The 27,811-nt window shown below is 44.2% G+C and overlaps 2 protein-coding genes across 4 annotated transcripts in view; one reads left to right on the forward strand and one right to left on the reverse strand.

Moving 5' to 3' along the window:
- Nucleotides 1-71: 71 nt before the first annotated feature.
- sap18 (Sin3A-associated protein) overlaps nt 72-27,811 on the reverse strand; it is an 81,285-nt gene continuing 53,545 nt past the window's right edge. Inside the window, exons 1-4 of one of the 3 annotated variants that reach the window (XM_078402436.1) lie at nt 11,206-11,361; nt 3,368-3,477; nt 3,052-3,174; nt 72-493 (exon numbers count right to left, since the gene is read on the reverse strand). In XM_078402436.1, coding sequence (XP_078258562.1) covers nt 337-493; nt 3,052-3,174; nt 3,368-3,477; nt 11,206-11,361 — 546 coding nt within the window. In that variant the 3' untranslated portion in view covers nt 72-336. Of the gene's footprint in view, nt 552-3,051; nt 3,175-3,367; nt 3,478-11,205; nt 11,362-27,811 lie in introns of those variants that run through there. The other 2 variants (XM_078402438.1, XM_078402437.1) reach the window with 2 other exon arrangements.
- Nucleotides 20,890-27,811, forward strand: part of lats2 (large tumor suppressor kinase 2) — a 48,246-nt gene continuing 41,324 nt past the window's right edge. Inside the window, exons 1-2 of the mRNA XM_078402433.1 lie at nt 20,890-21,014; nt 21,327-21,397. The gene's annotated coding sequence lies outside the window, so the exon portion shown is untranslated. The remainder of the gene's footprint in view (nt 21,015-21,326; nt 21,398-27,811) is intronic.

A 27,811-nucleotide genomic window follows, 5' to 3' on the forward strand; every position in this document is an offset into this window, starting at 1 on the left:
CTAGAAGGGATTCAACCTTGTGGTTTTATCCAGAAATTTGTGTAAATTGTAGTAATGCTGCAAAATAAAAATTCACAAAGAACACCTTTATTAAAGTCCAAACAAGTAACCAATGAAAAACCATAACTAAAGACGATACACAAATCCTACAAGTCTCTTCAATTTTCAAAAATACATCGTTTACAATGAAGTTAGAATACGGTTTTGTTTTATGTAATGGTGGGATTGTAGCAAGGCCAATAACAAATATTCCATAACGGCCCATTTGTTTCAAATACAAAACCTAGTTTTGGAGGCTTTCTATCCCCCACCACACAAGAGGATGTGGAAAGAACATCAATAAGGTCTCATACGGCCGGGAGGCGGTGGTGCTCGACTAGGCGGTGTAATTGCAATGTCCAGATAGTCCCCAATCTGAAATTTTTGTGATTGTAATGTCATGGAGTCATCTGGTCCTTTCCTTCCTGAAACCGTGGTGCCAATTTCTTTAACTCTGTCATATAAAAATATCCATAAATTATCACCAGCTGTAATTTTTCTTCTCTAAACCCCTAAAAGGAACACAAACATGGTTTTTTTTAAACCCTAATCAAACCCTTTTCCTGTTAATTCTAAGCTGTTGAACTTTAATTCACATCTTAAAACTATAGGTGCTTGTTGATGCATGATTAACATTTAAACATTCTCCATAGAGGAAGTCTTCAAATTATACATCAATGTTCCTAATTTGCCTTTAGTATCAACAGCATTAAATATGATTACTACAATCTTAAAGCTGAAGCAAATTACCATTTCCTAAATGTCACCTATTCTGATGATAAGCAATCTTCCCGTCTATTACTTGATGCAAAGAAATCTCAGTTTTAACAGTTCATCATTAATTTATGACATTCACAATTATTCAGCCTTATCTCTGGAATCTCGACATATAAACTGACGCCAACACACCATGTGAACTTTTACCGTGTCACCTCCACCAGGATAACTCAAATTGATTGTCTACATTAAAAAAATTGATCTATATATTTAGTTTCTAACAAAGTATCTTTAGGAGCATTAAAATGTTAACTATATATTGGAGTTAATCGGTACCACACTAAAATTGGACAAGACAGTGATTGATTGGGGATAGAAAGAATTGCAGATGCTGGTTTAAATCGAAGGTAGACACAAAATGCTGGAGTAACTCAGCAGGACAGGCGGTATCTCTGGAGAGAAGGCATGGGTGATGTTTCGGATCGAGACCCTTCAGTCTGAATACTCCAGCATTTTGTGCCTACCTAGGGATAGTAAGCATAGTTTTGTGCATGGAAGGTTGTGTTTCATGAATTTGATTCAATTTTTTGATGTAACCAATAAATTGACCAATCCAATGATATTGTAACCTGTAAATTTCCCCGGTGTGGGACGAATAAAGGAATATATTATTAAGGTTGAAGGCAGGGTCATAGCTGTAGTCTATGAACTTCAGCAAGACCATTGATAAAGTTCGATATGGAAGGTTAGATCACATGGAACCCAGGGCTAGCTAATTGAATACACAATTGGCTTTATGGTAGGAAGCAGAAAGTGGTGGTTGAAGGTTGTTTTTCAGAGTGGAATTTTATGACTAGTGGTGTGCCTCATGGATCAGTGCTGGGCCCATCTTTGTTTGTCATCTATATCAGCGATTTGGATGAGAATGTACAAGTTGCAGATGCCATTGAAACAGGGAAGATGGTCATCAAGAATTACAGCGGAATCTTGATCAGCTGGGCAAGTGGGTCAGGTAGCATCTTTGGAGAACAGGGTCTGCTTAAGGATCCCGACCTAAAACATCATCTATCCATGTTCTCTAAAGATGCTATCTGATGCACTGAGTTACTCCAGGACTTTGTGTCTTTTTAAAAAAAAAAATTTAAAGGAGTCAAACACATTGGTGTGCCTGGAATCACATCAATGTTCCACGTCTCTAACTGGTAGTCCAGTAGCCTAAATCACCAAATCCTTTATTTACTTCATATTTCAGATACAGCGCGGAAACAGGCCTTTTCGGCCCACCAAGTCCGCGCCGCCCAGTGATCCCCGCACATTAACACTATCCTACACACACTAGGGACAATTTTTACATTTACCCAGTCAAATTAACCTACATACCTGTACGTCTTTGGAGTGTGGGAGGAAACCGAAGATCTCGGAGAAAACCCACGCAGGTCACGGGGAGAACGTACAAACTCCTTACAGTACAGCACCCGTAGTCAGGATCAAACCTGAGTTTCCGGCGCTGCATTCGCTGTAAAGCAGCAACTCTACCGTTGTGTCGCCCAATATTTGTCAGATAGATTGAAGAAATTAAGGTAACATCTAGCTTTATGAAAACATGAACTAAAATTTCTATTTTCTAGTAATGAACAAAGTGGCACAATCAGATTCCACTGTTCAACAAAGACTGCAAATCTTTTAAAAATATTATGGTATGGGAAATCTCTACCCAAATTAGTTAGGTCATTGTACCTCTTTCCATTGAATAGTTTAGGTTTTGTAATGGCACGAGTATGGTGAAAAGCCTTGTTTGCATGCTATCCAATCAGACCAGATAATACTGTATAACGATTGTTGACCATACTATGTTAAAGTTTTTAATGTAATATGCAAAATTCTGGCACTTGCTTTCTGATCTAGTCCTGTCCCTTTCCTCTGTCAATGAGATGATATTTTTCTCATATCTCATTCTACATCATCAAGCACATAGGCTCAGACAAAAAACAAATTATACATAAATCACACAATTCTACAAGACAGTGGAAAGAAAAAGACATTAGTACAAAATACAAATAGAAAACGGTCCCATGCTGTTCAAGGGGTGATCCGTAGTGTTCCATTGCTGAGATAAGATTTGGTTCATGCAGGTTGGATGGGTGTGAGAATCATGTCGGCTTCAACAGATGGATAAATATAAAATCACATCAACATCCATCTTGAGATGTACAAATTTAGGGAAATACTGATCCTATTTTTAGTGCCTACAAAGAGCTGTCTGGTATACAAAGAATTTGGTAATTGTGTACTAACCTGTAACCGGGTCGTTTAGGATCCGGATACACAATTGCAAAGCTGAAATGTGTTCCTTTCTTCCGTGCCTCTGGATAAACCTCCTTCACTAAGCTAGTTAACTCCTTCAATGTAGCATCCATCCTTAAATATAAAACGCAAACATATTTTAAAAAGTTGTTCTTTAAATACATTCACAAAGCATGTTGTAATACCAATAGGTTTGATAATAGACTTTTTACAATGTTGTCATGTATTAAGTAAATAAATGGTAAGGCTGTAGCCATCAGTACCATAATAATCAGATACGTGTTAACAAATGAAGAACAAAACTTACCAAGTATAGATCTGAAGCTCACTAGATGGGACGTTTCCTCTAGCAAAATCATCCATTCTGTGATGTCTTCCATTATTAGTTGTGAATACTCTCAGCAGAAGAGGGCAGGTCTAAATGTATGTAAAATATAATGAATAATGTAACACAGGATGAAGAAATTACAAAATAATAGTTTCTAAAGCACAGCACCGTAAACTAAATATCGTGGCTCGTCATGTTGAAAGGCAGTCAGGTTAAGAGGGAGACATTGAATGCGCCAAATTTAATCACCGAACATTTCAATAACATTAGTAAGTTATAGGCTAGGAGTTTGCCCATGATTGACTGGGCAGTGTCCATCACTTTTTGTAATCTTCGCTCGTGGGCTTTCGAGTTACAAATCCAGGCCATAATGCAACCAATCCATATGCTCCCTACCATACTTTTATAGAAGTTCAAGAGAGTACTCGTCAATATTTAGAACCTCCTCAATCTTCTAAGAATGTAGAGGCAACTGTGGACTTTCACTTTGATTGCATCATTCTGCTGGGTCCAGGGCAATTCAGAGATGTAGATGTCCAGGGACCCAAAGTTTGTTGACTCGGTCCACCACTGACTTGTCAATGAAGACAAGTTTATGGATCCTTGGTCTTCGTCGTCTAAAGTCAACAATCAGCTCCTTAGTCTTGCTGACGTTGAGAGCAAGAGAGCAATGAACAGGATGAGCCTGAACTTTGGATCCTGAATAGCTGATGTTTGCAAAATTGCACCAGGCAGGATAAGACTGCAATTCTTAAAGTCTCTCGAGCAGTGCATCCTGTTATCCCTGGGAAAGATGTCTGGGAAAGACGATGGACAATGCTCTCGTTAAGATTAGGATGTGGTTAACTGTTGACTATTTGTGGGAGTGTGAAAACAGGACCTTCTGTGGTATGATATGGGCCCTTGCCTTCGACTAATGACTTATTGTGTAAAATATTGGGTGACAAGTATATTGTGTTCTAATACAATGTGATTGAGTTGAAGGAAATGTTGTGTTAAACATTCTTGCTGCAAATTCTGTCTAAAAATGCTGCGAAAATGCTGTATCTTTGAGTGGAAGCAAGGGGAGTGTTGAGTATGGTCATACACCCTTAGCACTGATTCCCCCCACTCCCGTCTGAAGATAATTAAAGCTTTGCTTGGTTTACCTTTAACTGTTTATGTTGTTGTCTGTTTTAAGAAATGAACTTTAACGAGGGAGGGAGGGAGGGAGGGGGGAGGGAGGATTAGGAGGGTTGAGGAGGTGGGAAGGGAGGGAGTTGGGGGGAGGGAGGGAGGGGGAGGATGGGGGGGGAGGGGAGGATGCTGCACCAATGCAGGAGAGGTTTGGGCCCAACGGGTCCACTTGGTCTAGTTTGTTCTATATCTCTCTATATCACCGTCTATATCTCTCGTTTCTCTTTCCCCTGACTCAATCTGAAGAAGGGTCTTGACCCAAAATGTCACCTATTCCTTTTCTCCAAAAAAGCTGTCTGACCTGCTGAGTTACTACAGCTTTTTGTGTCTATCTTCGGTTTAAACCAGCATCTGTAGTTCCTTCCTACACCTTAAATAGATTTGCAGGATTCAAACTCTAAATCGATCAGATCCATGTCTAGGCTATCCAGGAGAGTTATTTAAGTTATTTGTCTAAATCCATTTTCTCAGGCATTACCCTGATATGTTTAAATGAATATAAACTAAGGAAGAATATATTCAGATTATCAATGTTGCCTTCGCTGCCAGGTGGCTCCAAGATAAAGGAAGTGATCCACGTTTTGAGAAACGTTCTTGTTGGACTTTGCTGCACCTGGGCAGCAGATTGGCAGAGGCCCATTCTCTCATATCAAGAGTGTTTAGTTGTTCCATTACTGGTACACTTGACAATTAAATTCTTACTTGCTCCACCTTAACAGACCGCAAACACAATAACAGATAACCATATAATAATCAATAATACAATTGATAACAGTTATACTAGGTAACTATAACAGAGCAAAACTGAAGTGCGTAGTGCAACCATTGTGGTGGACCAATAGACCTCAACAATGTTGAAGTATCTCTGCGTGTCATAGTTACAGTGCCCTCCATAATGTTTGAGACAAAAACCCATCATTTATTGATTTGCCTCTGTACTCCACAATTTAAGATTTGTAATAGAAAAAAAACACATGCGGTTAAAATGCACATTGTCAGATTTTATTAAAGGGTATTTTTACACATTTTGGTTTCACCATGTAGGAATTACAGCTGTGTTTATACATAGTCCCCGTCCCCGTTAATGATGGAACATCATTAAGAAGAAAGAGAGCACTGGTGAGCTTACTAATCGGAAAGGGACTGGCAGGCCAAGGAAGACCTCCACAGCTGATGACAGAATTCTCTCTATAATAAAGAAAAATCCCCAAACGCCTGTCCGACAGATCAGAAACACTCTTCAGGAGTCAGGTGTGGATTTGTCAATGACCACTGTCCACAGAAGACTTCATGAACAGAAATACAGAGGCCACATTGCAGGATGCAAACCACTGGTTGGCTGAAAAAATAGGATGGCTAGGTTACAGTTCGCCAAGAAGTACTAAAAAGAGCAACCACAGTTCTGGAAAAAAGTCTTGTGAACAGATGAGACGAAGATTAACTGAAAGCAACGAAGGAGTTTTTCAAAGCTAAAAAATGGTCAGTTCTTGAGTGGCCAAGTCAATCACCCGATCTGAACCCAATTGAGCATGCCTTTTATATGCTGAAGAGAAAACTGAAGGGGACTAGCCCCCAAAACAAGCATAAGCTAAAGATGGCTGCAATACAGGTCTGGCTGAGCAGCACCAGAGAAAACACCCAGCAACTGGTGATGTCCATGAATCGCAGACTTCAAGCAGTCATTGCATGCAAAGGATATACAACAAAATACTAAACATGACTACTTTCATTTACATGATATTGCTGTGTCCCAAACATTATGGTGCATGAAATGAGGGGACTATGTATAAACACTGCTGTAATTTCTACATGGTGAAACCAAAATGTATAAAAATGGCCTTTATTAAAATCTGACAATGTGACCACATTTAACCACATGTGATTTTTTTCTATTACAAATCTCAAATTGTGGAATTCAGAGGCAAATAAATAAATGATGGGTCTTTGTGACAAATATTATGGAGGGCACTATATAAGCAAATTGCTCGACTGTGTACATTCTTTCCTCCTACTGTTCTTTAGAGCACAGATTTTCTGTTGGTCCTTGAACTTCTGGTGTCAGTAGAACTTCAATCACATATTCACCATCTCATCTCCACTGCCTACGATGATCCTTATTGTCTATGGAACACCCTGCCCTTTTACTCAACTGGTGGAAATTATCCTTGACGAAAACAACATTTCTTCCATGACCACTTTTGAAAGAAAAATCATACCAGGAGATAGACCAACCCACCAAGGTCAACACCAAGATCTCAAGATCTGAAATCTAGCACAAAGGTAAAGGTCAAGGTCTACTGAGCAGCAGTGATCCTGCCTCGTGTCTGATTCTGAGACAAGGACCACCTATAAAGTTTTGAAATGATAACACCAACACAGTCTCTGCAAAGTGCTCCACCACAGTGGAGCAGATGGTAGAGCTTCTGCCTCACAGTGCCAGAGATCCAGGTTCAATCCTGACTATGGGTGCTGTCTGTGTGGAGTTTAACATGTGGTTTTCTTCACATGGCAAAGACATGTGGGTTTGTAGGTTAATTGGCCTCTGTAAAATTGCCACTTATGTGTAGAGAATGAATTAGCAAGTAGGATAGCATAGAACAATTGTGAGCAGATTCACTGTCGGCATGGACTTGGAGTGCCATAAGGCCCGTTTCCATACTGTTTCCAAACTAAAATTGCAATAACTGGGTGCAAAAGGGACTACAAACCTCCCTAACCACCAACCAAGTAACATCATTACAAACTCCAGCACTGAAGCACATCTAACAACATTGTCAGTCCACGGCGACCCATCTGATCATAAGCACCATTTCCTTTTTCCACTTTCAGGGTTCAATTTCATTTTGTGTTGTGACCGTTGTCTAATTCATTTGTGATCAGGACATAAAACATCATTAACAAAACACAAAGTGCTGATCAGGCAGCGTCTGTGAAAGGAATGGACTGACAAGGGTTTGGGCCAGGGGCCTTCTGAGCCCTGAGGAAATTAACACTGGTTAAAATGAAGAAGTGATCAGACAGTTACAGATGGGTGATCTACCTTCCAATGCCTCCAAACTTATAGTTCCCCAGCCCCGCACGGCCCGATTCTACCTCCTACCTAAAATCCATAAACAGAACTGTCCCGGGACACCCATTGTCTCTGCCTGCTCATGTCCCACCAAACTTATTTCCACCTACCTCGACTCCATCCTATCCCCCCTGGTTAAATCCCTCCCCACCTACATCCAAGACACCTCACATGCTCTCCATCTCCTCGATAACTTCCGGTTCCCAGGCCCCCACTCCCTCATCTTTACCATGGATGTCCAGTCACTCTACACTTCCATCCCCCACAAGGATGGTCTCGAAGCCCTCCGTTTCTTCCTCGATCGTAGAACCAGCCAATCCCCATCTACTAACACTCTCCTCCGCCTAGCAGAGCTGGTTCTTACCCTTAACAATTTCTCCTTTGACTCCTCCCACTTCCTCCAAACCAGAGGCGTAGCTATGGGCACTCGCATGGGCCCTAGCTATGCCTGCCTCTTTGTCGGGTACGTCGAACAATCCCTGTTCCGGGCGTACACCAGCCCCATCCCCGAACTCTACCTCCGCTACATCGACGACTGCATTGGTGCTACCTCTTATACCCATGCAGAACTCACTGACTTCATACACTTCACTTCCAATTTCCATCCTGCCCTTAAATATACCTGGACTATCTCTGACATCTCCCTCCCGTTTCTGGACCTCACCATCTCCATCACAGGAGACAGACTAGTGACTGACATCTACTATAAACCCACTGACTCGCACAGCTATCTGGACTACACTTCCTCCCACCCGGTCTCCTGCAAAAAGTCTATCCCCTACTCCCAATTCCTCCATCTACGCCGCATCTGCGCCCGGGATGAGGTGTTTCACACTAGGGCATCAGAGATGTCCTCATTCTTCAGGAAACGGTGCTTCCCCTCTTCCATTATAGATGAGGCTCTCACTAGGGTCTCTTCTACATCCCGCAGCTCCGCTCTTCCTCCCCCTCCCCCCACTCGTAACAAGGACAGAATCCCCCTCGTTCTCACCTTCCACCCCACCAGCCAGCGTATCCAACAAATCATCCGCCAACATTTCCGTCACCTACAACGGGACCCCACCACTGGCCATATCTTCCCATCCCCTCCCCTTTCTGCGTTCCGCAGAGACTGTTCCCTCCGTAACTCCCTGGTCCACTCGTCCCTTCCTTCCCAAACCACCCCATCCCCGGGCACTTTCCCCTGAAACCGCACAAGATGCGACACCTGTCCCTTTACCTCCCCCCTCAACTCCATCCAAGGATCCAAACAGTCTTTCCAGGTGAGACAGAGGTTCACCTGCACCTCCTCCAACCTCATCTATTGCATCCGCTGCTCCAGATGTCAACTTATTTACATCGGCGAAACCAAACACAGGTTCGGCGATAGCTTCGCTCAACACCTCTGCTCGGTTCTCGTTAACCAATCTGATCTCCCGGTGGCTGAGCACTTCAACTCCCCCTCCCATTCCCAGTCTGACCTTTCTGTCATGGGCCTCCTCCAGTGCCATAGTGAGTTCCACCGGAAATTGGAGGAACAGCACCTCATATTTCGCCTGGGTAGCCAGTGGTATGAACATTGACTTCTCCAACTTTAGATAGTTCCTCTGTCCCTCTCTTCCTCTCCCCCTTCCCAGATCTCCCACTGTCTTCCTGTCTCCACCTATATCTTTCCTTTGTCCCGCCCCCCTGACATCAGTCTGAAGAAGGGTCTCGACCCGAAACGTCGCCCATTCCTACTCTCCTGAGATGCTGCCTGACCTGCTGAGTTACTCCAGCATTTTGTGAATAAATACCTTCGAGACAGTTACAGATGGTGATCAGTCTCAATATGTACCCACACTTGTGCGCTGATCGGGTGCCTGGTTAAATATAATTAATTGGGTGGCTGGGATAGAGCCCTCGAATGGGGCAGGTGACAGAGTACAAAGCCAAGAGAGAGGGTGAGGGGGCGTGGATGTGGCAGCAGACTGGGGATGGGGCCAGTGTGTAGGGCTGGGGGCTGCGACAAGAGGCTGATGGGCTGGGGAGGATTGGGGGGGGTGCAGGGGCTGGGGGGTGCAGGGGCTGGGGGGGGTGCAGGGGCTGGGGGGGGGGTGCAGGGGCTGGGGGGGGGGTGCAGGGGCTGGGGGGGGTGCAGGGGCTGGGGGGGGGGTGCAGGGGCTGGGGGGGGGGTGCAGGGGCTGGGGGGGGTGCAGGGGCTGGGGGGGGGTGTGCAGGGGCTGGGGGGTGTGCAGGGGCTGGGGGGGGTGCAGGGGCTGGGGGGGGTGCAGGGGCTGGGGGGGGTGCAGGGGCTGGGGGGGTGCAGGGGCTGGGGGGGGGTGCAGGGGCTGGGGTGCAGGGGCTGGGGGGTGTGCAGGGGCTGGTGCAGGGACTGGGGGGGGTGCAGGGGCTGGGGGGGGTGCAGGGGCTGGGGGGGGTGCAGGGGCTGGGGGGGTGCAGGGGCTGGGGGGGGTGCAGGGGCTGGGGGGGGTGCAGGGGCTGGGGGGGTGCAGGGGCTGGGGGGGTGCAGGGGCTGGGGGGGTGCAGGGGCTGGGGGGGTGCAGGGGCTGGGGGGGTGCAGGGGCTGGGGGGGTGCAGGGGCTGGGGGGGTGCAGGGGCTGGGGGGGTGCAGGTGCTGGGGGGGTACAGGGGATGGGGGGGTGCAGGGGATGGGGGGGTGCAGGGGATGGGGGGGGGGTGCAGGGGATGGGGGGGGTGCAGGGGATGGGGGGTGCAGCGGATGGGGGGTGCAGCGGATGGGGGGTGCAGGGGATGGGGGGTGCAGGGGATGGGGGTGCAGGGGATGGGGGGGGGTGCAGGGGATGGGGGGGGGGTGCAGGGGATGGGGGGGTGCAGGGGATGGGGGGGGTGCAGGGGATGGGGGGGGTGCAGGGGATGGGGGGGTGCAGGGGATGGGGGGTGCAGGGGATGGGGGGGTGCAGGGGATGGGGGGGTGCAGGGGATGGGGGGGTGCAGGGGATGGGGGGGGTGCAGGGGATGGGGGAGTGCAGGGGATGGGGGGAGTGCAGGGGATGGGGGTGCAGGGGCTGGGGGGTGCAGGGGCTGGGGGGTGCAGGGGCTGGGGGGTGCAGGGGCTGGGGGTGCAGGGGCTGGGGGTGCAGGGTCTGGGGGGTGCAGGGGCTGGGGGGTGCAGGGGCTGGGGGGTGCAGGGGCTGGGGGGTGCAGGGGCTGGGGGGTGCAGGGGCTGGGGGGTGCAGGGGCTGGGGGGTGAAGGAGTGGTGTGGGGGGTGCAGGAGTGGTGTGGGGGGTGCAGGAGTGGTGTAGGGGGTGCATTAGTGGTGTGGGGGGTGCAGTAGTGGTGTGGGGGTGCAGTAGTGGTGTAGGGGGTGCATTAGTGGTGTGGGGGGTGCAGGAGTGGTGTGGGGGTGCAGTAGTGGTGTGGGGGGGGTGCAGGAGTGGTGTGGGGGTGCAGGGGACCGGGGGTTGGTGCAGGGGTGGTCGGTTTTGCAGGTGCCCCGGGCCGAGGGCGAGGCCACCGCTGCCTTCCAAAGCGCGCCCTCCTCCAGACTGGGCCTGCGGCCTACACCCGATCCTCGGCCTCGTCGGCCTGGCGTAAACCCTGCCGCCGCCATCGCCAGCGTGTACTCACCTTCTCACGATCCACCGGCTTCTCCGGCTCCTTCTTGATCTCCTCTTGCGTGACTCTGGACTCCACGGCCATGTTCCCCGTCCGCCGTTCCCTCAGCGATGGCGACCGCACCATCGGTGTCGAGTAAGGGCCCCGCGCGCGCGCGCATAAGCGCATGGCAGCTGGCCGCCGTGACCCCTGCGGGCGCCGCCATTTTTGATGCAGGCAGAGCCCGCCCGCACCACAGGGCCATAGACACAAAAAGCTGGAGTAACTCAGCGGGACAGACAGCAAGAAGGAATGGGTGACGTTTCGGGTCAAGACCCTTCTTCAGACAGAGCCATGCAGTCACAGGGAACTGCAGTTACTGCTGGAGTAACTCTGGCACTTCGTGTCTTTTTAAAAAAATAAACCAGCATCTGCAGTTCCCTCTTTCTACCTGGCACAGAGGCAAGCATGGCTCTGCATTTACAGGAAACTGCGGATGCTGTCTTAGCCGCTAGGTGCTGGAGGAACTCAGATAACCAAGTGTCTTTTTGGCAAAACAGCATCTGCAGTTCTTTTTATTTCTACCTATCACCAAGGCAAGTAGGACCATGCAGTCACAGGGAACTTAGTAGATGCTGGTTTAGACGCAAAGTGCTGGAGTAACACAGGAACTTCATGTCTTTTTTTGTAAACCAGTATCTGCAGTTCCCTTTTTTCTACCTAGTAGGGCAATGCAGTCGCAAAGAACTGCAGATACCGGCTTAGACAATATGAACACCCAAGAGCAAAGGAGGCTGCAGGAAGTGGTGGACATTGCAGGAATTGACCCCCCCCCCCCAATTAAAGGGTGGGGGTGGGTGTGTGGAACGAGCTGCCAGAAGAGTTAGCTGAAGCAGGTAACTATAGCAGCATTTATAAGAGACCTGGACAGGCACATGGATAGGAAAGATTTGGAGGGATATGGGCCAAACAAGGGCAAATGGGACTAGCTTAGATGGGGCATCTTGGTCAGCATCGACGAGTTGGGTCGAGGGGCCTACTAATATGCTGAATGATTACATGATTAGGGCAGTACATGGCGCAGTGGTAGAGTTGCTGCCTCATAGTACCAGAGACAGTTCAATCCTGACTACGGGTGCTGTCTATGCAGAGTTAATACCTTCTCCCTGTGACCAAGTGGGTTTTCTCCAGGTGCTCTGGTTTCTTCCCACATTCCAAAGACGTGCAGGTTTGTAGGTTAATTGGCCTCTAAATTGCCCTTTGAGTGTAGGACATAGAACTAGTTTGTAGGTGATCGATGGTCAGCGTGTACTCAATGGGCCTGTTTCCACAGTGTATGTGTCTAAACTACCTCTAAACTAAGATTAAACTAAGAGAAATATATTCTGCACTCTGCATCTTCTCCTTTGCCCTACCCCTTGTACATGGGAAGGTGTTTATTCACAAAATGCTGGAGTAACTCAGCAGGTCAGGCAGCATCTCAGGAGAGAAGGAATGGGTGATGTTTGTACATGGGAATGACTTCATTGTATTTATGTATGGTATTAACTGATCTGATTGGACAACATGCCCGAAAGGAAAAGCAAAGTTTTTCATTGTACTTTAGTAAGGGTAACAATAATAATGAATCAAAAAATAGTTCATAAAATACAATGTGGAAAAATCTGAAGTTATATTTTCTAAGGCATTTTGTGTGATCACATCTAGTTTATTGTATGTAATGATGGTTGTCTTACCCAAAAACAGATATGGAAAGTTGGTCAAGGGAGGAGTGCAGCAATGGTTTGTTGATTCCTGGAAAGATAAATCTGTCATACAAAAACATGGTGACATGGAAATGCACAAAATTCAGCAGGGGAGGTGCAGCAAGGTTGTATAGCATGGCACAGGAGTCTGGAACAAAGGTCATAGAGACATAGGTCCTTCGGCCCAACTTGCCCATGCTGATCACAATGCCCATCATATGCTAGTTCCACCTGCCTGTATTTGGCCCATATCCTTCTGTCTTTCCTAGCTATGTACCTGACTTAGTATCTTTTAACTGTGGTTATAGTACCTGCCTCAACTATCTCTTCTGGCAGCTCGTTCTATATACCCTTCGCCCTTTGTGTAAAAAGCTTCCCTCGTTTTCCTATTAATTCTTTCCCCCACACCTTAAACCTATGTCCTCAGGTTCTTGATCCCCCTATTTTGGATAAAAGACTGTACATTTGCCCTGTCTATTCCCGTCATGATTTTATGCACCTCTATAAGATCACACCTCAGCCAAGGAATAAAGTCCTAGCCTGCCCAACCGCTCCCTATAGTTCAGGCCCTCAAGTCCTGGCAACATCCTCATAAATCTTCTCTGCATCCTTCCTACGGCAGGTTGACCAAAACTGAACACTATACTCCAATTGCGGACTATCGAACATTTTTACAACTTAACATAATATCCCAACTTCTATACTCAATATCCTGACCCTCAATGTTTTGAAAACCTTCTCAACCATCCTATCAACCCATGACACCAATGACACCAATTTCAAGGAACTATGTACCTGTACTTCCAGATCCCTTTTCTTTACAACACTCCACAGCGCCCAGCCATTCGTGTGAAGGTCCTCCCCTGTTTTGACTTCCGAATAAGCAACACCTCATACTTATCAGCACTACACTCCATTAGCCATTCCTCAGCACACTTGCGAGCTGATCAAGATCTTTCTGTAATTTTTGATATCCATTTTCACCATCTCCAATACCACCCACTTTAGTGCCATCTACAAAAATTTACTAATCATACCTTGCACATTCTCATCCAAATCATTGATATAAACCACAAACAGCACCAATCCCACTAGGCCCAGGCCTCCAGCCTGGAAAGGTCATGGTGTAAAATAAGGGATAGGCCATTTAGTGCTAAAACAAGGAGAAATTTCATCATCAAAGGATGGTAACTCTTAGGAATTCTCCACCCCAGGAGACAGTGGTAGCTCAGTTATACAAATGCAAGAAAAACAGGGATCGGTAGATATCAGGATTTGAATGGAATCAAGGGATATGCAGATAGGATAGGAAAATGTTTGGGGTAGAAGAATGTCCTATCCTCTCCCCATATCCCTTGACCCCATTGAAATCACGAGTGTCAAATGGCCCATCCATGTTCCAATTTTTTTCAGTCTAAAGAAATGTCCTGACCCAAAATGTTACCTATCCAAATTCTCCATTGATGCTGCCTGACCGGCTTAGTTACTCCAACACTTTGTGTCCTTTTGTGTAAACCAGCATCTGCAGTTTCTTGTTTCTTCTATTTTTCTTTTGTTCTTGTGTTCATCCCCTTTCACCTTACTTTGCATCTTAAGATTTTCCTTCGCCACAGACAGTACCCGACTAGGTAAATATTTCCAGCATCTTCTTAGTTTTAAATCAGGTTGTTGAATTGTAATCAGTGGAATAAAGTAATAATAGAGAGCAGAAAATACAAGAGAAGTAGATTACAGAACTTTGACAATAATCATTGTGTTAGACAGGGTGCAAGTAAAAATACAAATTACAGGAGCATGTGAAAGACTACTTCAATAACTGTGAAGGATCCTAATCTTCATAAAGACTGAGCAAATCACATTGGTAAAAATAGGCTGGAGCAGTAGTTCATAGAATGCATCTAAGAATGCTGTCGAGAACATTGTGAAAGGAACATATTAGGAAATAACGACAATGATATTGTTAGGTTTGTGGTTTTAAATGTGAACAAACATTCGGTGGTATGGGCGGCACGGTGGCGCAGCTGTAGAGTTGCTGCCTTACAGCGAATGCAGCGTCGGAGACTCGGGTTCGATCCTGACTATGGGCGCCGTCTGTACGGAGTTTGTACGTTCTCCCCGTGATCTGCGTGGGTTTTCTCCGAGATCTTCGGTTTCCTCCCACACTCCAAAGACACACAGGTATCTAGGTTAATTGACTGGGTAAATGTAAAAATTGTCCCTAGTGTGTGTAGGATAGTGTTAATGTGCAGGGATCGCTGGGCGGCACGGACTCGGTGGGCCGAAGGGCCTGTTTCCACGCTGTATCTCTAAATCTAAATCTAAACTCAGTTGATGAGTTATTGAAATGTGACTTGACAGAGATAGATTGAAAAATTAAATGGAACAATCTGTAGATAAGCAGCCTAAACATTCAAAGCAATGACTATATTTCAAAATGAAAATATTCTCCCTCAAGGAATAAAATTCAATTTGCATCTATGACTAACTAGAAAAGTTAAAGATTGTATTTCATATAAAGAATTGTTGTAGAATGTTGTCTAAAAGAATTGTGAGCCTGATAATTGAGATGTATTTTACCAATAGTGTTTAACATCAGGCGTCAGGACGAGCAAGAGGTATAAAAACAAATTGTCAGAGAAGTTGGCAGGGTAAATTTGTACCAGCATCTGAAGAGTGTGTGTAAAAAAAAAATATGGGTTCTTTAGAAACCTGAGATAAGAATTAAAAAGTAGGGCGATAAAGGAAATGGAGATTTTAAGAAATAAAAGTTTGCTTGTTTAAGACAGAAACGGCAATTTATTCTCTTGGACACAAAATGCTGGCGTAACTCAACGGGTCAGGCAGCATCCCTGGAGAACATGGATAGGTGACGTTTTAGGTCAGTGCCCTTCTTCAGACTGAATAAATCACCCCAGACCTCGACTTCCAAGGCTGACTTTGCGAGCAGTTACCTAAGCCCCTTAGAAGCTTCGGCAGACCGTTCCAGTACTGTTAGACTCCTCTCAGAGGCTGCTACTTCCCTTGGTCCGGCAAATGAATAATCCAGAAAGTCTCTTGAACCAAGAGTTCAGAATATCAGTGGTGGTCCTGTCTCAATACAAAAATAATCCTTTAATTTGATTGTTTTAAATTATTTTTAAAGCAGACAAAATAATACAAAATATGTCTGTGCTGAAGATGATGCCAAATTAGCCAGTCCCTCTGCCGGTAGATAATCCATATCCCTGAATACTCATATGCCTATTAAATGTATCAGAAATGCCACTACTCCTGGCAGCACGTTCCAGGCACCTATCACACTGTGTATAAAAACTAACGTGTCCTGCACTCTCCTTTAAACTTTCTCCCTCTCACCTTAAAGCTATCCCCTCCAGTATTTGACATTTTCACCCTCGGAAAAAGACTGACTGTATACTCCCCATGTCTCTCATAATTTTATAAACTTCTAACAGGTCTCCTATCAGCCTCCAATACTCCAGAGGAAACAATCCAAGTTTGTTCAACCTCTTTATCAAAAAAAAATTATAATCGAGGCAGCAGCTGCACCTCGACTCTTCTGCACCCTCAGAGTCATAGAGACATAGTGTGAAAACAGGCCTTTCGGCCCAACTTGCCCACACCGGTCAACATGTCTGAAGAAGGGTCTCGACCTGAAATGTCCCCCATTCCTTTTCTCCAGAGATGCTGAGTTACTCAGCACTTTGTGTCTATTTCCCATCTGCACTAGTTCCACCTACCTGCATTTGGTCTGTATCCCTCTAAACCAGCCCTATCCAGGCACCTGTCTCAATGTTTCTTAAACGTACCTGCCTCCTCCGACAGCATGTTCCATACACCTACCACCCTTTTCATGAAAAAGTTACCCCTCAGGTTCCTGCTCAACCTCTCCCTGTAGCTCAGGCCTTCGACTCCTGGCAATATCCTCATAAATCTTCTCTTTCCAGCTTGACAACATCTTTCCAATGACACTGTGCCCAAAACTGAACACAATACTCTAAATTCGACCTCACCAACATCTTATACAACTAACATGACCTCCCAACTTCTCTACTCAATGACTGATGTCGGCCAACGTGCCAAAAGCCTTTTTGACCACCTGTGATGCCACTTCCAATGAACTATGTACCTGTACTCCTAGATCCCTCTGCTTTAAAACACTCCCCAGACCCCTACTGTTCAGTGTAGGTTCTGCCCATGTTAGTGCTCCCAAAATGCAACACGTCACATTTCCCTTTATTAAATTCCAGCAACCATTCCTCAGCCCACCGGCCAAACCGATCACTGCAAACTTGCTAACCATGTCACGTATGTACGCACGCATCCAAATCATTGATATCAAAGACAAACAGCAATGGGCCAGCGCCGAACCCTGAGGCACACCACTCCATTATGAAAAACACACAGGCCTCCAGTCTGAAAAGCACCCTCTGCTTCCTACCACAAAGCCAATTTTCTATCCATTCAGCTATCTCTCCTTGAATCCTATGGGATCTAACCTTCCAGTCAGCCTGCCATGCGGAATCTTAGCAAATGCCTTACAAACCCTCTCCAAAACCTCCATATTCTTCCTGTAATGGGGCAATCAGAACTGCAGACTATACTCCGACCGTGGCCTAGCCAAAGTTTTACAAAGCTGCAACATGAACTCCTGTCGCTTGCACTTAATGCCCTGACCAATGAAGACAAGCATGCCATATGCAGTCTTTATCATTCGTGTCGTTACTTTCACCGAGATATGGACTGACATTAACTGTAAACTTACGCGTTACATTTGACCACCTAAAGAGCAACACCTCATATTTGCCCAGATTAACACCATCTGCCATTTCTCCACCCAGATCAGTAACTGATCTATATCTTGCTCCATCCTTTGACTGGCTTCTTCACTGTCCGCAACTCTACCAATTTTTATGACGCCTGAAAACTTACTAACGAGCAAAACACAAAGTGGTGGAATAAACCACTCTGGCATCTGCAGAGAGAATGGATAGGCAACGTTTCTGTTCAGGAACCTTCTTCAGACTGATTGTAGTGGAGGGGGGGGGGGGAGAAAACTGGAAAATATATGAGGGCGGGACAAAGTAAGTGATAGTTGGGTACAGATGAGGGGGGATTTTGATTGTCAGATTGGTGGAGTAAATTTCAAAGGCAGATATTGGCAGAAATGGTTGCTCACTGGGATGGGAGTGGAGGGGAGGGGGAGATTAGAGGAAAGAGAGAGGGGGGCTATTACTTAAGATTGGAGAATTCAGTGTTCATACTGGGACCTTCTTCAGAAATCCCTTCTTCAGGTGACATCCCGATCCGAAACGCTACCTCTCCATGTTCTTCAGAGATGAAAAGCTCTTCAGTACCTTTTTTTGGAAAACCAGAAACTGCAGTTCTTTGTTTCTTCTATGTTCATACCATTGTATTGTAATCTACTCAAACGGATTATGAGGTGTTCTTCCAGTTTGCGTGTGGCCTCATCCTGGCAATGGTGGAGGCCCAGGACAGAATGGTCAGTGGAATAAACAGATAGTGAAGGGAAGTCATTGGACGTATGCATCCTTTTACAAAGTGAAGCACGTGATCAACAATTCTTTGTATGTTGTTACAAACATTTCAATGTTGAAGAGGAACAGGTCTGTCTGTGGAATTAATCCACAGCAAGGATACTGTCCATCACTGTCAGAGGCAAAACCTAAATAACCATATAACCATATAACAACTACAGCACGGAAACAGGCCCGTTCGGCCCTACCAGTCCATGCCGACCACTCTCTCTGACCTAGTCTCATCTACCTGCTCTCAGACCATAACCCTCCAATCCCCTCTTATCCATATACCTATCCAATTTACTCTTAAATAATAAAATCGAGCCTGCCTCCACCACTTCCACCGGAAGCCCATTCCATACAGCCACCACCCTCTGAGTAAAGAAGTTACCCCTCATGTTACCCTTAAACTTTTGTCCCTCAATTCTGAAGCTATGTCCCCTTGTTGGAATCTTCCCCACTCTCAAAGGGAAAAGCCTACCCACGTCAACTCTGTCCGTCCCTCTTAAAAATTTAAAAACCTCTATCAAGTCCCCCCTCAACCTTCTATGCTCCAAAGAATAAAGACCCAACCTGTTCAACCTCTCTCTCTGTAGCTTAAGTGCTGAAACCCAGGCAACATTCTAGTAAATCTCCTCTGTACCCTCTCCATCTTGTCGACATCCTTCCTATAATTTGGCGACCAGAACTGCACACCATACTCCAGATTCGGCCTCACCAATGCCTTGTACAATTTTAACATTACATCCCAACTTCTATATTCGATGCTCTGATTTATAAAGGCAAGCATACCAAACGCCTTCTTCACCACCCTATCCACATGAGATTCCACCTTCAGGAAACAATGCAGTTATTCCCAGATCCCTCTATTCCACTGCATTCCTCAATTCCCTACCATTTACCCTGTACGTCCTATTTTGATTTGTCCTACCAAAATGCAGCACCTCACACTTATCAGCATTAAACTCCATCTGCCATCTTTCAGCCCACCCTTCCAAAAGGCCCAAATCTCTCTGTAGACTTTGAAACTCTACTTCATTATTAACTACACCACCTATCTTAGTATCATCTGCATATTTACTAATCCAATTTGCCACACCATCATCCAGATCATTAATGTAAATGACAAACAACAGTGGACCCAACACAGATCCTTGGGGTACTCCACTAGACACTGGCCTCCAACCTGACATACAATTGTCAACCAAATGTAAATTTAAATTGTAACTTTAAATCACCTGCTATTTCCTTGAAGAGAAATCACAAGATATTTTCTTTTCCCTGAATTTTCCTCCTTGCATCACAAGTTAGGTAATTTTGTAAAGTTTTAATGGAGGGGCAGGGAGGTGAATAAATCACACAAAGTGCCAGAGTAACTCAGCGGGTCAGGCAGCATCTCTAAAGAGCATTGATAGATGGTGTTTCTAGTTGGGACCCTTCTTCAAACAATTTGGTTTAGGAAGTAGAGTCAGAATCATACAGCACAGAAAACAGACCATTCGGCTCAACTCATCCCTACCGACCAAGATGCCCCATTAATGTTAGTCCCAGGTTTGGCCCATATCCCTCTAAAACTTTCCTATCCATTTATCTGTCCAAATGTCTTTTAAATGCTGTTATAGTACCTGCCTCAACTACCTCCTCAGGCAGCATCTCTCGAGAACATGGATAGGTGAAGATTCAGTCCTGGAGACTGACTGGATAGGTGATATTTTGGATGGGGACCCTTCAGACTGATTGAAATGGTCCCGACACAAAACATCGCCTATCCATGTTCTCCAGAGATCCTGCCTTACAAGCTGAGTTATTCGAACATTTCTGTGTCTTTTTTTGTGAACCACATCTGCAATTACTTCTATCCACATATTCTGGTTCTGGTTGATTGCTGCGCAAACACCTCATAAGTGGTTGTCTCGCGCAGGAGAACTTCTCTAGCAGTAGAAACAAGGACACTTCACCTTTCCATGTTCTCCAGAAATGCTGAGTCTCGACCCGAAACGTCACCTGCCGCCTGACTCGCTGAGTTACCCCAGCAAATTTGTGTTTTCTTTTGCCAGAGAAGATATTGAGACATAACAGCATTTAAAAGACAATTGGGCAGGTACATGGATAGGAAAGGTTTGGTGTTCACTCCACATACCTACCACCCTCTGAGTGGGGGGGGGGGAGTTGTCCAGGTTGCTAAAGGAGACGGTACACGCCAAAAAAATAAATAACGGGTGGGATATGCGCACGGATCCCGAAGAAGTCGTAGACTGGATACATCTCGCTGGGATACATTTTGGAGATGGACCCATTGCTGGAGCTGGGGCCGGGGCCCCGCCTCCCGCTGGTGTTGCGGCGCGCGGCTCCGCCACGTGACCCGAATGGAATGAAAACAATGTGGAGCGCAGCTGTCAATCAGGCGCGTCCCAGCTCCGGCCCACATTCTGAGAGGGAGCAGCGAGCGGAGGATAGTCGCCGAGCGACAGCCCGAACGGTGCAGCGGCTGCCTGGAGAGCACCACCACTACTAGCAAGACGTCTCCAAAAGCGGGGTCGGGAAGACCAGTGAAAAACAAGTAAGTGATAAACTTTTATTTAAAAAAAACACCGTACCAGTTCTCACCAGTTGAATTGTATCACTACATTTATCATATTTAAACATTTCATACATGTCAAATTGTTTGGCCTACATGTTTAGATTCCATAACACTTAATAACGAAACTAAGCTGAGTCGACCAATACTTTTAATGTTGTATTAGATAGACCGTGACGTTTGTTAACGATTTGAGTTATTCTTGAAGATTAGCCAAATCTGTGCGATTTACAGTAACTTTTAATGATGTTGGTAAATTGTGGCTTATTATTCTCCCTCTCTCTATTCCCACAGCACAACATGGTGTCGCTGGCAGATTGAAATGCATTTTCTCCCTGCCTTGGAATGCGGTTGCTTGGGCCGAGGTGCGTTCCTTTGGCTTCCATCCGCATAACTTCGCGCAAAAAAGAGAGAAACTGCGGTGACTCCAAACTGCCTGCATTTACACCCCATTAAATCGGGGCAGTCCTGGGTAGAAGATTTGTGATTTTTTTAAAGGCATGATTAAGGATAGAAAATATACGTTTTCGATGGTAACGTACTATTAAAATTCCTCGTCCTGTCACGTTTTAAAAAAAAATCTCCACTAATTTGAAGCAGTTTTTAAAAAAAACTATAATCTCAAAGGAAGCAAAGCGAAGGAAAATCCTATTTCACAAACTCTGGGCTGTGGTCACTTCGAGGGTAGTTCGGGAGAGTTCGCGTGTCGCTTTGGAAATATCAGGATATCAGAATTTTTTTTAAGCCAGCCGAAGAAAGACCCTCCGATGACAGCTTCGAGTAGCCACAGACGTCTGCTGAATCAGAGCTGAATCAGGCCGCAGTTGAGGCAACTATGAAACTTGCATGCTTTTGCAAGCTTGTCATCGGCGACTAAATGTTGAGTTGGGTGTAAAATACTAAGTTTAATGGAGCTTAAGGGGACCTAGGAATTTAAATATATATATCGCGTGATCTTCATTTCTAGCAACCATATTTCTAGTGTTTAACCATGTTGCAATCGAAAGGGGTGGTTTCAATTTATCCGAAGTGAAATTAGCAAAGTTATTTCAGATAATCGATACTCAATTCGCTATTCTATTTGTAACTTGAGCACTTAGTAATAAGGGAGAAAATGAAACTCCAATCGAAAGAGGGATGTTTTTAATTTATTAGAAGAGTGAAAATATTTTTGGCAACATTCTTTCGAATAATGGAATCATAATGCTTTATTCTCTTTTTGTAACTTTAGCACTTGGGAAGGAGGGAGAAAATGGGGAGCTCTCAGCTGGTTGACCTGACATCTAGAGCAGATATGATAATGGTATTTGGGAGACATTTGGAAGGGCGGTGGATATGCAGGGGATGGAGGGATATGGATCGTGTGTAGGCGGATGAGATTGGCATCTTTTGGATTGGCACATGGATATGGAGGGATATGGGTTATGTGCAGATAGACAAATGATGGTCTTGGCATCGTGTTCGGCACAGGCATTGTGGGCCAAAGGGGCTGTTCCTGTGCTGTGATAAACTGTGCTATGTTTATCACCAGTAGAGAAAACACTAGAATTTAATTTTTATTTGAGTCAAACTGGCCACGTAGATAATCAATGTTTGACAAAACATGGAAGTTGAAAAATACCTGGATAAATGTAGTATAATTGAAGTTTCAAAATGAAAGCTGTCTGAGAGATTGTTGCTCCACATAGGAGCTCATTGGATTGGTAATCGGATGGAAAATAGAGCAGGAATAAATTACTCTTGCAGGATGGCAAACTGTAACTGGTGGGTACTGTAAAGATCAGTGCTTGAAATCTATTCTTTGCAATCTTACCCTTGTGACTTTGGAATTTTGTGCCCGAGAGGCCTGCTGTTGTTCAAAGGCAGGAGTTGATAGATTTTTGAATACACAAAGCTGATGCAGAAAGGTATCTGAAGAAGGGCCCCAATCCGAAATGGCACCTATCCATGTTCACCAGGGATGCTGCCTGACCTGCTGAGTTACTCCAACACTTGGTGTCTTTCCATAGTTGATAGAGACATTTATTCATGGTCTAAATGAATGGAGGCACAGGTTGAAAGGAGCAAACAGCCTAGATCTGCTGTTATTTCTTGTGTTCTCGTATTGGTTAAATCCCACAGTTAGTATTGTTAACATTAGTAGAAACAAAGAACTGCAGATGCTGGTTTGTACAAAGATAGACACGAAGTGCTGGAGTAACTCAGCAGGTCAGGCAGCATCTCTGGAGAAAAAGAGTGAGTGACTTTTTGGGTCGGGACTCTTCTTCAGACATTTCTCCAGAAATGCTGCCTGATCCGTTGAGTTACTCCACCAATTTGTGTCTATCTTTGTTAACATTAGTGTTCATTTTCATGTTGAATTTAATGCATATTTTAAACTTGCAAAATTATTAATGCATGTTGTACATTTGTATTTCATTGTAACAATCTACATCCAAATTATAATCCAAAATAATGATAATGTAAGATGTATATCTGTTAATCGATGTTTTAGTTTGCTTTTTAAAAACAAAGGTATGACTTTTCCCAGAGTACATACACCCAAAGTAATGCAAAACCTTAGAGAAGGTTACGGCGGCACGGTAGCGCAGCGGTAGAGTTGCTGCTTTACAGCGAATGCAGCGCCGGAGACTCAGTTCGATCCTGACTACGGGTGCTACACTGTAAGGAGTTTGTACGTTCTCCCCGTGACCTGCGTGGGTTTTCTCCGAGATCTTCGGTTTCCTCCCACACTCCAAAGACGTACAGGTATGTAGGTTAATTGGCTGGGTAAATGTAAAAATTGTCCCTAGTGGGTGTAGGATAGTGTTAATGTGCGGGGATCGCTGGGCGGCACGGACTTGGAGGGCCGAAAAGGCCTGTTTCCGGCTGTATATATATGATATGATATGACAGTTTGATTGGCGATGTCAATAATTGAACAGCAACATATTTGCTAGCCATCACTGTACCCCCGAAAACTTGTCAACTTAAAAACATTTGTCCAAATTGACTATCACTTGGATTTCAACTTCCGGGTAAATTTACTCTTTTTCATCTCTTTGCATTGGTGGATTTTTCTGTTTATGGCCGGAAGCTTATGTAGAATGTGGTTTTATGCTTCATTAAGCTAACTACAATTATCTGATTTCTAACAATCTTTAAATTATTTTAAAATATTACCTGGGGCATTAGCAGTTGAACAATAAATGTTATCAATGTTTTCAAAAAGAAGTAACTTTAATTATTGTGGAGCACATCAGAGGTGATTTAAATGTACATAAGGTACAGGAGAATAATATGGTAAATGAGACTGGCAGAAAACATTTGCACAATATAGACATGAAAGTTTTCAGCTCTGTAACGGTACTTGCATCAGCAATAAAACACAGTGCTGCAGTAACTCTGCAAGTCAGACATCAAATCTGGAGGACAACGATAGGCGATGGTTCAAATTGGAACCCTCCTGCAGACTGTGCAGGGATAAAGACAGTCCCCCTTAGTCAGGGTCGAATGCGGGACTCTGGCAATGTAAGGCAGCAACTCTACCGCTGCGCCACCGTGCTGCCGTCAAAGTCCTAGAGAACACGACGTTTGAACTGGGTCCAGTGGATCTTGAGGGCTGCCATCAAAGGCCTTGGTTGCTTTCTTTAATTTGTTGAATTGCTAGCAAGTACTTTTTGGTCAGCAGTTAAGGATGAACATCTAACAATACTATACTCAGCAAATATGGGGCTAATGATTGGCAATGTGAATATACGTTCTCAAACTAGTAAGTGTTGCATAAGTTAGGACAGGGCATCAGTATCTATTCAACACAGTGACAAAGGATATCAAATGTCTTCAATTTGATAGTTTCCTTGGAATGAATGCTAACAAGCTATTGTGTAAGGAAAATTTTGGCATAAATTTGTTGAAAAGAGAAAGAAAAATGTAGCAACTGAATTGATTTTTAATGTTTACATAATATTTGGTTTTCAAGCATGTTAATTGTAAGTAATAGCGCAATGTAGAAAATAGCTCGAGCATGATTAGATTCAATATATGAATATATAATTTTATACGTTGTCTATCAATTTAGTTGTATAAAAGTGATAACAAGGACTCTGATTCTTGTTTTACAAGAGAATTATCTTTGATAACGTGCAATAGTTTCTATGTCGTCATCGTGGCTATCCCTCGAGGTCGAGGATGATGGTCTACGTTCCGTTGTTTTTATGAACTCTCAGGTGGCTTATGAGTCCAATCCTGGCTTTGAAAGTTCTTCGGCATTCAGGGCAGGTAATTCCAGATGTCAGATCGGGCTTTGGTTGTCATAGTATGGTTTTCGACCGCATGATGGTGATCCCTCTGGATGTGGCTTTCCAGACCAGATGAGGTGAAGCAGACAATTTTTAGGGCACCTTTTCTAGCCCCTTCCCAGTTTAGGATGAGCAGATTGGATCCTAAACAGGGCTGCTTAGACATGAATACTGCTACAACTTTCCTGCCTCTGTCCAAAGTTGAGCGATTGAATCAAGTATTCACCGCTTCATTGCCGGCTCTTGACTAGGAGCTTCAGCCATCACCTAGCCTGCTCCTGTCGCCCTTCCCTGATCGCCGAAAGTCTTGCCACTCACAGAACAAAGACACCTGTGCGTGTGTTTATTTAACATGTACTTGATGTTGCACTCCAAGAAGCACACGGTCCTTCACAAATCAATCAACTAATTCCAATGGCAAGAGAACCAAGATGATTGGAGCTGATCGATCTGTCGCAGCCTTCATCTGCCTTCACAGCCGTTGAGTTCAAGATAACTTTGTCTGCCTGGTCCGCCGTTGAGGTCTTGTAGGTTCGATCGTTCTTTGTCTGGACCCTCATCCTCGACCTTACCGCCGTGGGTGGCCCTACCAGAATCTAATGTTTCCGACGGCATCGCTCTCGGAATCATGGGGGCATGCAAGCCTCTTCACCACAACAAGTATCATGCCACAAAAGCCCATTTTCCGAAAGAGAATTAACTGCCAATCAAAAAGGAACTAGTAATTCAACCGATTTTTTAAAAAGCAACCAAGACCCATAATGTGACAGTCCTCAAGATCCGCAGGACCCAGTGTGTTATGTTATGGTAGCTACATTTAAACAAATGTTCATTATATTAAATGATATATTATTATAATATATTATTTATATTATATTAAAACAAATAATAAACATCTGTCATCGAGTCTTACTGCAAAATTTGTATTAATGCCTGAAAACAATTAGTAAGCTGTTGTGCTTGTGAATTGGAAGTGCTTTTAATTAACAAGTGTAACAAATTTGTTTTTTTTCCTATTCAAGTCATTGCAAGCAAGTTCCCTCCCTTTAATTTACATTACTGACTAAACCGATTCACTCATGGATAAAAGAAATATTGCAATAACCTGCCTAAGCTTGTTATAAAATGCACTGCTCACATTTTTTCTGCAGAGCTCTCCTGTACTATTTTGTGTTTAGTATAAATACTGTTATATTTTTATTATTCCAAAATAGATAAAACAAAGGGCAATTTGTTTAAATTATGAGCTTACTTAACAGATCAAAAGAGAAGCAATATATTACTTGATTGAGACAATTAGTTGAGTGGTCGTCATCTGATTATACTTTATTTCTTATAGATTCCATGAAATAATTGTGTGATATTTAATATATGAAGCTATAATTGTACTGCCATGGCCACCTCTTCCTGCCTCCACCCCCACTCTTCCCATTCCATTGTGTAATATTCATGTTGTTGCGCTGATTATTGATTTTGTTTTTCTCTGCTGTCTTTTTGAAATTGTAGTATGTGAGGTTTCGTGGATACTCTTAATAACATTACTCCAAACCAGAGGATTAAAAAAGTTCATTGTTTTGCGTTCCCTGACAGCAAAGTATGGCTCACTAATTGCGACAAGTTTTTTTTTTGGTGGTGTGGCCATTTCAGAGAAAGGAAATAACTAACATTGTCTGCCTGGAGCCAGAACAAGCAAATATCGTCCCTGTTGTCCAATCACAGTGCATTTGGCACTGTCTGAATGTGGGAGAGCTTCCTTTTTCGCCCCCTATAAATAGTGACTATTCTAAAGAGTTCTGCCTCTGTCTCTGAAAGAGAATGCAAGGTTTTAAAGTTGTGCTGTAACTCCAGGAAGGATTATTATTAGAATGCAGGAACCAATGTACAATGCTGGTCAATCAAAAAATTAATATATACAGAATATCTAATTACAGTGTAATTGACAGAAAGATGAAAACGGATGCTTTCAAAAGCCTTCTGATTCAGTTTGAAGACATGAGCTGCAACAGAATCTGTAGAATAGGAGATGGCGATATGCTTCCAATGACATAACAAACTATTCTGACTTACTGTCAGTAATCAGTTTGCTTAGTAATAGACTTGCCAGGAATGTGCCAATTACCATCCATACTTTTGCATTTCTTGACAAATGGTTTAAATGAGGGAATGAAATGCAAATTAAGTTAAAACAAAATAATCAAATATTTCAGAGTTATTGTGGTTGTTTTGGCCTGGGTTTCACTGTAGACATATTTTGCTACCTTATATGCCAGAGTGATGATATATTGAGGAATTCACAGAGAAATTAACTGCTGCCCTAGCCCACCCTATAGGTAGATAAAGGAATTCCACAGGATAGATAGAAAACAGTACAATATGACTGGCAAACATTTGGATCCACAGTAACTTCCATGAGGCTCTAATGTGTCCCACAAGAAAACGTTTCAAATCCTTAAAGAAACAAATCTCAGATTTAAACAATAGATCTTTACTGGAAAGAAT

The sequence above is a fragment of the Rhinoraja longicauda genome, chromosome 7 (assembly GCF_053455715.1).
Source record: "Rhinoraja longicauda isolate Sanriku21f chromosome 7, sRhiLon1.1, whole genome shotgun sequence".
Taxonomy (NCBI): domain Eukaryota; kingdom Metazoa; phylum Chordata; class Chondrichthyes; order Rajiformes; family Arhynchobatidae; genus Rhinoraja; species Rhinoraja longicauda.